Source organism: Pteropus vampyrus, unplaced genomic scaffold (assembly GCF_000151845.1).
Source record: "Pteropus vampyrus isolate Shadow unplaced genomic scaffold, Pvam_2.0 Scaffold64, whole genome shotgun sequence".
In the NCBI taxonomy this organism is placed as follows: domain Eukaryota; kingdom Metazoa; phylum Chordata; class Mammalia; order Chiroptera; family Pteropodidae; genus Pteropus; species Pteropus vampyrus.
The window spans coordinates 456,180-468,357 of NW_011888845.1; the positions used below are offsets into that span (position 1 = coordinate 456,180).

At 37.7% G+C, this 12,178-nt stretch overlaps 1 protein-coding gene across 2 annotated transcripts in view; it reads right to left on the minus strand.

Moving 5' to 3' along the window:
- Positions 1 to 2,934: 2,934 nt before the first annotated feature.
- The window catches only part of SDHAF4 (succinate dehydrogenase complex assembly factor 4), a 38,354-nt gene continuing 29,110 nt past the window's right edge, over positions 2,935 to 12,178 (minus strand). Inside the window, exon 4 of one of the 2 annotated variants that reach the window (XM_011361195.2) lies at positions 2,935 to 2,982. In XM_011361195.2, coding sequence (XP_011359497.1) covers positions 2,950 to 2,982 — 33 coding nt within the window. In that variant the 3' untranslated portion in view covers positions 2,935 to 2,949. Of the gene's footprint in view, positions 2,983 to 7,784; positions 7,818 to 12,178 lie in introns of those variants that run through there. The other variant, XM_023531206.1, reaches the window with a different exon arrangement.

The following is a 12,178-nucleotide window of genomic DNA, read 5'->3' on the forward strand; positions in this document are numbered from 1 at the left end:
GCTCCCCAGTTGTAGTCTTTGGATTGTTTTTCTTCATCATCCTTATTTCTGTGGTGATCTCACCCAGTCTCATGACTAAATTCCCACCCCCAATCTCTCCCTTGAACTGCTTACTAGCCATCTCTACTTGGATTTCTAATGGAAACCTCACACTTAATATGTCCAAAATCGAACAGATGATTCCCTACCCCCGCCCCCCCCCCAGTTTCTCCTACTCCATCATTCCTTAGTTCAGTAAATGGCACCTCTATTCACCCAGATGCTCTAGTTCAAATCTTAGAATTATCATTGATTCCTTTCTTTCTCTCACACCTCTAGTCCAATTAATCAGCAAGTGAGGCCAAGATTACCTGGGAAATTCAGTATGTGTCTGACCTTTCCTTACTACCTTCATACCCTATGACTTTAGACCAGTGCTATTCAGTAGAAGTATAATGTGATCCACATATATAATTCCAAATTTTCTAGGAATCACATTAAGAAAAGTAAAAAGAAGCAAGTGAAATAAATTTTAATTGTATATTTTATTTAACAAAATATATCCAAAATTTTATCATTTCAACATGTAAAAAATATAAAAATTATTAGTGAGATATTTTACATTATTTTTTTCAGGCTGTCTTCTAAATCCTACATGTATTTTATACTTACATCACATCTCCATTTTGACTAGCCACATTTCAAGTGCTCATCTCTCACCTGGACTAATGAGGTTATATTTTGACTGGTCTCCCAGCTTACAGTGTGCCTCTCCCTGCTGCCCTCTCATAGATATTCTTCCCTGTCAGCCAAAGTGATCCTCTAAAAATATAAGCAAGATCATGCTCATTCCTTGCTCAAAAACCTCTGATGACTTCCATCACACTTAGAATAGACTCCAGACAGATCATCATTGCTTACAAATCCCCACGTGATCTTACTCCTTTCCGCCACCCTTTCTGGGAACTTCTCTCCAACCATAGATCCCTTCGTTACTCCTTTGCCACCCTATATTCCATTTTTAGGAAGGTCTATTTGCTAGAACATAATTTTAAATAATTCAACCTATAATGCACTTCCCTCTGATTTCTGCATAAGAATCCTAGCTCTGTGAATAAAAATACCACAATCTCACACTTTCTTTTACCTACTGGCTCTTTGTCTATTTTCTTTTGCTCTCTTCCTCAGGCCAATCCTCCCAAATTCTTTTTTTGCTTCGTCTTATGGGTGTTTCCAGATTCTTTCTGTTCTGGTGGCTCGCCTCCATATTTCTCCTAGATCATGCTTTCCCAAGTTGAACTCTTTATCTCAGCAGTGGTTAAATCAGCAGAAAACAGAACTACAACTTTCTTGTATTCTGAGCACTTTATTTCCATATATGGAACTTACGTTTATTTTGCTCACTGACCGGCTACTAATGTCTAGTCCAAGGTCGTGAAGATATACTCCTATGCTTTCTCCTGGGAGCTTAATGATTTTAGCTTTTCATCTATAATCAATTTTGAGTTAATATTTTATATATGGTGTAAGGGTCAGGTACAACTTTATTCTTTTGCTTGGAATATCCAGTTGTCCCAGCATCATTTGTAAAAAAGAGTTTTCTTTCTCCATTGAATCATCTTGCTACCTTTGTCAAAAATCAATTGACCATGTGAGGGTTTATTTCTGGACTCTCGATTCTATACCTCTGGTCTCTATGTCTATCCTTATGCCAGTACCACAGTCTTGATTATTGTAGGTTTTACTAAGTTTTGAAATCAGGAAGCATGGATGCTCCAACTTTGTTTTGTTTTAAATTGTTTGGGCTAGTCTGGGTCTCTTGCATTTCCATTGGAATTTTGGAATCAGCTTGCCAATTTGTCTGAAAGAGGCAGCTGACCTTTTGATTGTTTGTATTGAATATATAGATCAGTTTGGGGAGTATTGCCATCTTAACAACATTAAGTCTTGCAATGCATGAATGGGGTATGTCTTTTGACTTATTTATGTCCTTCTCAATTTCTACCAACAATTTTTATATTTCTCAGAGCACAGTTTTCACTTCCTTTAAACATTTTATTCATAAAATGTATTGTATTCTCTTTGATGTTATTATAAATGAAATTATTTTCTTAATGCCATTTTGGTTTGTTCTTTGCTAATATATAAAAATACAATTGATTTTTGTATACTGACCTTATATCCTTCAATTTTGAACTTGTTAATTAGTTCTCACTGTTTTTTAGTAGATTCCTTTGGATTTTCTATGTACATGATCATATCAGCAAATAGAAATAATTTTGTTTTACTTTCTAAGTTGGATGCCTTTGACATCATTTTCTTGTTTAGTTGCCCTATCTATAACTTCCAGTGTGATGCTGAATAGAAGTGGCAGAAGCAGACATCCTTGTCTTATTCATTATCTTATGTGTAAAGCATTCAGTCATTCACCAATAAGTATGATGTCAGTTGTGGGGTTTTTGCAGATTTACACTAAAGTATTAGGGAAAACAGGCATTGTACCTGCAATTTACTCTTTCAAAGAGTACAAAAAATAATAATAATGATATGAGTATGTGTGCTTGCATGCATACCTACAGAGAGAGAGAGAGAACAGATGGTATATATAATAAGGTTGATGTGGTAAAAAGTTAACACTGGAAAATTCTACAGAGCCACACTATTCAGTCTGTTTTCCCTGAACCCTTTTTTATCCAGGTGAAAGGATGCCACCTTATCCATCCAGAGGTGTAAACCATGAGTTTGACAGTCATACCCTTGGTTTGATCCTTGATGCAAACACAATATTTTTCTTAATTTTGATCACTTATTATTTGTAGTTGAATAGCAGTTGCATCTTTTAATGCTACAAGTCCTGAATTTCTAGACTCTCTATTCCTTTTTGTTCCTGCTTATAAACTAGCCAATTATTTATAAATCCATCTGTATTGTAATTTGTGAAATGCATCCAATATTAACCAATCTTTTCCCCTAAAATTGCGAGTCCAGAGGCACATCATCTGCCTTCCAAGTTACAACAAGCAGTAGTATACTTTCCCATATACATTTTACCACAGCATAACACGAATCACCATTTATTCTGAAAATGTTTCATATGTGGCTAGTGGGAGACCTTTGAAGCTAGTTCCTGTGTTCTTTTGCTTATTATTCTTTGAACAAATTATTACTTTCATGAAAAACTAGATATTCCAGGTTCGTCTTATTCTTTCCCTGCCCCAGCCCTACAATCAGCCATTTATTCAAGAGCCCTGGTTCCTTCAATAGGGAATGGTACTGTGAAACCAAGATCTGGAAGTTTGGTGTGCTTGTTGCTACAGAAATATTATTACTTGTAGGCTCTGTCAGCAGAAAAAGCTAAGTGATATATACCTGTGTATACACACATGCAAGTACCTATCTATCACCTACCCACCTACCTACTACCTTGAAAAACAAATGTTCATGCTGGTACCTTCCAATTCCAATTCAATGCTCTAAAATTTATTCTGGCCTTCTCCTGTTCCATATTTGTATGCTTTTTCTCTAACAGTAAGAAGTCTGCCCCCTATTATCCTTAACATATTTACTAATCTGCTCATTCCCTTCCAAACATTTAGGCTGCATCTTTGGCCCCACCTCTTCTGGATGCACAGACTACATTGATCAAGTCACTTTTACCTTGGCTCCAGCCTTGCTCAGCCCTGGAATTACATCAGCTCACTGCCCCCTCCCCAACCAAAGGAAAGAGGAAGGGGCCAATTAAGTTTTTGAGATGGTGGTATCATCAAAGAAATAATTCTTGCTAAAAATGTTTGTGATTATTGGCATCTTAAAAGGACCCTTGGGCCCCTAACCCAAGGGCTATTTATCACCTCAGCAAATGTCAGTCTATTCTAACTATCCAATCAATACATGGAGCGATGGTGGGAGTGCGGGTGCTATTCCTTAAGAGTACTTCCCTGCTCAGCTTTAAGAATAAATATATTTTTCCTAATATGTATATGGGTGTGCATGCCTATTTATCTGCCCAAAATGGTTTGAGTGCATTGTGTGTGTGTGTGTGTGTGTGTGTGTGTGTGCGTGCGTTACTAGTAGGGAAGAATTATCAAATGCATTCCTTTCTGTAATTCTAAGAAGAAAAATTGGTACAAAGTAAGTAAAAGTAGAAGTCTGTTTTTATTTTCTTGAATTTTAGCGTATCCTGGTTTCAAGCTAATGTTTCCATGTTCACAAATTGAGATTTAATTCTCCTTGGAGTTAATGAATGTGTTGGTTTGGGCTGATTATTTACTGTATGAATTTGAGATGATCCTACCAAACATATCTGAGTAATGATTTTGCCAGTGGCAGCACAGTTTCCAAACTGTGTGCAGAAACAGTAAGTTATTCTACATATCTGTTTGGCAAATAAAGATGTAAATCTTTAATTTGAAAAGGGCTATTTCATAATTACAGAAAAAAAGTCAAACTAGAACCCAGTCCAGTTCCTGAAATCTCCCTGGGACATGGGCCAGCCAGTTCATGGTAGATAGCTAACTATTCACCGCCTCTTAGGTGGTCAGCTCTCTGACCCCGATGAAGGACAGCTGAAATAAAGGAGGCTGCTCTGGTTGGTCGTGTCACTTTAGTTTCATACTGGAGGGTGGGAGACTCCCTCTGTGATCTTGTGTTTCTTATACTTATCCTTTCTGAGCCTCAGTTTCTTTATCTGTGAAATAAGGGGCCTAGAAATGGTAATTCTCTGGTTTATTCCAGGTGCCAATTTCTATGATTCCTCTGCCATTAGGGTTATTTATTTCCTTAAGACTTTCTACCTTGATCAGAAGTCTTATCTCCTGAAAAGATTTTCTGAACTTAAATTCCTAGCTTGCAGAAATTGAATGGAAAATTCATGCATAGCTCATGTTCTTATTTAGTTACATCTGTTTCTCAAGAGCCTAGGAAGAAATAAGTTTCATAAACAGAAGTATAAATTACTTAATTTGCTAATTATTCTCCTCTGCTTTGGATAGCATCTGGAAGTTATATTGCACAGGCAGTGTCCAGTTCTAAATTCTGATCCAACTTGACCAGAGCAGGTGCTATCTTGGGCTATCTTGGGAAAGGAGGAAAAGCAGCCACAGGCCCTGTGAGAAAGTGCAGAGCTTCCCACTGTGCAGCCATCTCTGTTGAGGGTGGCCCTTCGTTGGCCTGGGCCTGGGCCTGGGCCTGGGTCTGGTGTGCAGGGAGCATATTCCTACCACACAGATGAGAGTCAGAGGTTTGCAAGGACATTGAGTAAAATGACTGAGGGCCCTGTGTGGGAGGCAGTAGGAGCAAGTTTTATCCATCTTTATCATCAACATTTTGATATTGACAGGAGGCATCAAGGTGCTCTCTGTACACAGGTGGCACATTTGTCCTGGGAAGGGAGAACAGTTCCAAGGAAAAGCAGCCATCATGGGGAAGCTTCTGAATGGTGTGCCATTCCAAAAAATCCACCATATTATTGTGTCCCATGATCATCACCCAGCTCCCAACAATCCATCCTTGTTATGGTTGCCAGGAAGCTAAAGGGGCAGGGTTGAAATGTTTGCACCGTTTAATCACTATGAAAATTGCAGGTGGTGAACGAAGAACTGATCGTTGAGTTTCACCACTTATTTGTTCTTAATAATACGAATGCCAAGTGAATATACACTAATGATATTTTTAAGAGTGGCTTTGTATAATTTTCATTTAACACTTTGTATATCGACCCTTACCTGTTAACAACTTGGTTTGACTTAAGAAAAATGTAATGAATACACTAGGGGTTTTTTTTGTTTCTGCTTGAGAGTTGTGAAATAAAAGAAAATGGATGGTTTTATTAAAAAAAATTACCAGTATGTAATGTAGTTTGCATCAATACTTTTAAAACCAAAAAATACTGATAAACTTTATGGAACCGATAAACTTTTTGTAACCAGGCCATTAAACTGTTGATGCTTGTACTTCTTGGAGTTAGAGTATGTTATACTGCAAAATGCCTTTTAGAGGGTTACTGGATTATGTGGGGAAATGAATTCAAAATGATAGCTGCTGGGACAAAGAAGTAGTTGAAGTACTCATAGCACTATCCAAATACTGGAGGCCAGAATAACATATTCAGACAAGTAGGCAGGAAATGCTTTCCGTGACTACACCCCTTTAAGTTCTGTAAACAATTAAGAAAACAAACAGGCTTGCTGAGACCCTTTGGAATGGAGGCTAGCAACTCACTTCTAAAGTTAAAAAGATAGTTGCTTGACTTTCAATTTCATCTACATCATATGTTGTACTTTCAAATGGCTAATTATCAAGGAAAATAATATGTTAGTGATCTAACATATATGCCCCAAATAAACAAATTCAAGCTGGGAACTTTCTTTTCTAAGTTAGTGACATTTTAAATTTAGTGTCAAGAGAACCAGTGAGGTAGGTGAGAGAGGAGGGTTAAGAGCACTGTTGAGGAGTCAAGAAGCCTGCGTACTGGCCCTGGAGCTTCTAAGTAGCAGGGCGATCTTCAGCTAGGTCTTACCAGTCTCTGCACCTGTTCACTCTGCTGAACACTAGATAATCTCTGAGTACTTTCAAGATCTAATGCCTATGGTCAGGACCTAATAGCCATGATTCTAAGATAGACACTTAGCCTAACCCCACACCCTTCCTCAAACACATAGTCTCATTACTCAGGAGATAACATCTGTCCCACTTGAGTTTGACCCTGTAACTATAGATTTTAGGCACTTTTCTCCATTCTTAAACAGAATCCAGCTGCCATCCTCTAGTTCCCACCCCACTCTGTTCCTCTTTTACATTTTAATAGGTTATGGTTAATAAAGCTTTAAGTAAATGAGTCAATACATCACAGTAATTTTCCCGAGCTGGCTATGGGTGTATTCAGGCATTGGATCACAAATATGCAAAGCTCTGAAGAAAAAGTATATGTATATACATTTAAAAAATAAATTGACTTCTTCTTTGTAAAATGAACCTGCATTCAGATTGCTAAAACTGCCTTAATGATTTTCTATTAAGGAAGAGTGAAGGGCAATATCTTACAGCTCCACTTTCTCATCGTTTCAAAGGGGAATTTTAAATAAATATTCAATAAATAAAGTGGTTTAGTAACATTTTATTGACAATTAGTTGTACCATCAAATACAACTAATATGCTCTTATATAATATTTACATAATTTTATAAATAGTTTGACTGTTGTTGCCTTATTTATTGAATTTTTTCCCTCTGTGCAACTGTGAAAAGGCTTTGATTAGAGGACAGTGCACAGAAGTTTCCATTTTGTCTCTGGGTGGGAGGTTGCTATTTATGGGATTTGAGTTTTAAAATGAAGGAAAAATCAGAGTGGTGATATCTCAAATGAATTTGAGCAGAAATGGAGTGCTTCTTCGATTTTTATATAACTGGAAGAAAAAACATCCAGTCTCCCATAATCTCAACCCCTAGGGACTGATTCTTTCAAGAGAGGAACATGTTTTTCTCCCCTTTCCCTGCTGCTTATAGCGTCTGGTAGGGGTTTAAATTCTTCCTACAAATTTTATATCGGAGATACTAAAGAAAAATTATAATGGCAAAATATTTTAATACTAAGCGTGCTGACCAGGAGTAGGTGGCACTTATGACTAGGAAGTGCCCTTATTTTTTTTGCCTATGTATACACAGAACATAACAGTTTCGAATGGCGAAATAAAAATATTCTAAAGGTAGAACACTGACAACTGTGGAAAGTAAATGAAATAATGGGGCACTTGGAGATAAAGAGCAACCAGTGAAAAATAGCTGGAGGTATGGATGGCCCAGGGAGTATTAAGAACAGCATTGTTAAGTGTCATCATCTGACTATGGTCCCATGCACTCAAGCGCAGAATCGCCAAGTTTATCTCCCTGCTCCCACTCCACCCCAGGGAAATGCAAGCCCAGTCATATTATTTGGGATGGTGGAGATGGAGTTGGGGAGGCTTCCTTACCTTCTTGAGCTGTGTAAGAGCCTCTCAATGCTTACACGGTCTAAAAAATTTGAGGAGAGCCTCTGGTCTTTAGCCAGTCGATGCTGAGAATAGTCATTATTCAAGCTTGCTTGGCTTATTCAAAGGTTGATGGCTGCCTCTTCCATACCAGGCTTCGTACAGGTATCTTATGCCATGGCTCTTGTTATGGGTTGAACTGTATATCCCCCGCAAACTGTGTCTCCCCGCAAAAGGTCCTAAGCCCTAGTACCTCAGAATGTGAGCTTATTTGAAAAGAGGGTCATTACAGATATAATTTGTTAAGATGAGGATATATTGGAGTAAGGTGGACCTCTAATACAATATGACTGGTATCCTTATTAGATGGCCATGTGAAAAGAGACACACACAATGAGAATGCCATGAGAATATGAAGGCAGAGGTTGGATTGTGTACCTGCAAACCAAAGAAAGCCAAGGATTGCTGGCATTCCACCAGAAGCTTGGAAGAGGCAAAGAAGGATTCCCCCTACAGTTTTCAGAGGGATCATAGCTCGCTGACACCTGATTTCCAACTTCTAGCCTCCAGAACTGTGGCTAAAACAATAAATTCTTGTTGTTTTAAGCCAGTTGTGATACGTCCTTACAGCAGCCCTAGGAAACGGATACAGCTTTCAAGGCTGTGGCACCTGACATTTAGTCCCCAGGTATCCAAATCCATACCCTCAAAGGTGTTTCCTCAAGGGGTACTGCTTGAGGTGGGGTACAAATGGGCCACACCCCCCTTTTAAGCCAAAGCCTGGGTCCTCTTCCCCTCTCCTTCGGAGGCAGTCCAGTTTAGTATTCCTCAAAGGATCTGAATCACAGTAGCTATTTTTTTCCCTGGTGGAGTAAGAGACACAAAAAGAACTTGCATCTTAAAAACACAATACTAGCATCAACTCTAATTGAAAAATTAAAACAAAACAAAACAAAACAAAATGCAATACTAGCCTCTCCTTACTGGTTTGGTGGAAAGGATAAAGAAATTATTCTTCTGTGGTGAGGAGGTCACAATAATTTAAGAAAACCAATAATGTAAAAAAAAAAAAAAAGCACTATGGATTTTTTTTCCCCTTAAAAACTTACCTTATCATGTTAGTAAGGGGTTGTTTCCTGTTCTGTGCTGTCCCAAACACAATCTTAACTATCCCTTCAATGAGAGCCTGGCATGAGCAACAAGGAGTGTGAGAGACACAGAGGTTCAGGGAAGTATGGCCCTTCCCTTTCAGTCTCTGCCATGCCGTGGGCCACAACATCACTGTCCCACCAAGAGGCAGGACAGATGGAGGTGTGGGCAGGGCTATAAGTTGCAGACGGGCACCGAGTAGCTGATTGGCAAGGAGGATGCTTCTATAGTAAGGATTAACTCACACACTGTCCTGTGACAAACCCCCTTGCCCAAACATGCTATTTACAAGAATAAAATGTCACTTAGGTTACATTTATAGATGATGTATCTGAAAGACTATACATTGAATATTTGAAAATAAAGATTTAAGTAATAGAACATCCCCCAAAAGCTTAATTGCCATTTTTCCAAAGGAAAATAAATGGAATTACTATAAATCAACTGAATGAATGAATAATAATAATTTTCCTGAATGTAAAATATGATAAAATTTTTAATCCATTTCCTAAAATTCCTGAGCTCCTTGTCCTTGGTCTTTAAGAGCAAGCTATAAAACTGAGGAACTGAGAACCAATGGGTTGTCATGCTGCTTACAACAGGATGTTTAAGCTCATTGGAATTATGAGTATCTTAAGTCTAAAAATAAATGAACATAGGGCTTCTTATACTTAAGATGAAACAAAACCTTAAAAGAATAAGGCCATTTTTTTTTGGTTTGCAGTCAAGACCAGAAAACATATATTTAAAAAAACAAAAACAAAAACATTTATTGACCTTTCAATATTCCAGTCCTTGGCTATTGCCTCTCTTTCATGCTGACACCCCCACTAGTGTCCCTCCCAGCTAGATAGATAGGCCACTCAGTCAAGGGTCCATTTTTTGAAATTTGCTTAACTCCTCTATATTAAAAAAATCACACATCTAATTTGAAGTTTTTTACCATAAAATATCTCATAGGGGAGAAAAAGTATATAAGGGGACAAATGAAATGAACACCTGTTGATAAATATTGATAACTATTAAACTTGGCTGATAGGTACATGGGGAACCCATTATTGTGTTCTTTCCACCTTAGCGTATTTTGAAAAATTCAGTAATAAAAGCTTCAGCAAAAATAAAAATGACATGTCTGATCTCTTCCCATAGGAGATTGCTTAATGCCAAGTGGCAATAATAATATATCAAAAGTAATTAACATATTTTAATGAGTTACACATGTTAACATGCACCTTAAACCTTAAACTGTGACAAGTAAGTATCTAGAGGGCCATATGGGAGTGATTCTAATGTGAAGAATATTATAAAGTGTAGTAGGGAAGAGTTTGGGGAAAAGAAAGTTTTCTGAGAGGGCTTAAATTAAATCATGATATGTAGGTCTTAAACTGGCTGTGAGAGTGGCCTGAAAAATTTATCTAGTACTCACATTTTGAAAGAAAAAATAGGAAATATATTTCAAATATGGAAAAAGCTATCACACCTAAGCATCTTCTTAGTGACCTGACCCCAGTGTGGCTACAAGGCCTACTAGATCGCCTGCAGGGGAAATGGCACGTAGGGGTGCGGGGCTTGGTGGGAAATCAGCAGCTGCTCATTCCCCCACTGGTGAACGCCTAAGTCAGGCTGCTATACGCCAGAAGAGGAGCATGCTTTGGCAGAGTATCTGAAAATGCCAGCATTATTCTTTTCTGAAACTATATTTGCCTTTTACATTTTAATTATTTTAAATTTTGTAAAGTATCTGAACATGGTAAAGAGTCTTTATTCTGTTATTTTGGCACTTGCTGTACTTACAGATTAATTACCATTTCTAGTAAATTCTTTTTGGATTTCATAAAAATTAAATGCAAATAATATGGTCAGTTTAAGTGAATTTAATGGTTTTGAAAATTGAGTGGGGTCAGCCTTATATAGTTCAAGTTCTTGGTTCATTTCCAGAAAAATGAGGGCAACTGCCTTGTGGCTCAGCTTTTATCTTTATAAAAATAATGTTAAGACCGGGCCCAGCTTCTTCAGACATTTTAAGACCAAGTTTGTAACTGGGTTAAATTCCACCCAACTTGGTACTTTCCAGCTCTCTTCAGCCTTTCTGTCTTCTTTCAAGCAGCACATCAGTTTGAGCTGCCCAACTGCATCTTCCTTAACTACCTATCCTTTTTAATCACCTGCCCCTGCAACTCAAGTGGAACTTTTCACTGTCTCTTATCGACATTAGAAATCTTAGAAGATTCCAAATCTTTCAGTATTTTGAGTGGTTTTAAAAAATAATGCATTTTTATTTAATAAATCAATTCCTAAAAATAATTTGGGGCATTTTTATAGCAATTTAGAGTTTTAAAAATGCTTCTCCTTTTATTTTCAAAATAAAATATACATATAATATGTAAAGCAAATAGCATTACATAGTATATCTAAATGTTCTTTGGATGACTTAGGATTGTTTTTTATCACTAGAGGGACCCAACTGGACCAATTCTAAACTACCAGGCCAGGTAGCTGTTATTAGATGGGACAGTCTCAGAAGAAAACAGATCTCCCTTCTGGGCAGTGAAGAATAGGCTGTAGGCTGTTGAAGGAAGTTTAGCAGGTTTAAGGCAGCATACAAAAGTTATCACAATAAATAGTAGATAGTAGCTCAAATGTATGGGTTGCCACAGGGAAGAGAGATTCACTGCAAAGTTAACAGGAGTGATATTATATGCAGTCCAAACATGGCAAGAAGGAATCTAAGACCAGTGACTAAACTTTGTTGCTGATCAATAGGGAGCAGGGAAGAATGCCTACAATTAGGGGGGGCTTCCTTACTATTAAAAGAGACATTGGCAAGAGTTTGGCAGAGCCAGTCTTAGAGGGATTTTTGTGTTCACATAATCAAAACAAGGATTCAGTTATCCAAACAAACAACAAGGTCTTAAAACCAGCCCAGTCATTGCTTCTGAGATTCAAGGCCAACGCTCTAGTAATAGCAGCTTGAATATTGTATCAGTTTTCTATTGCTGCATAAGAAATTACCACAAACTTAGTAACTGAAACAATACAAATTTATTCACAGCTTCCTTGATTCAGGAATTTGGGCACCAGTTAGGT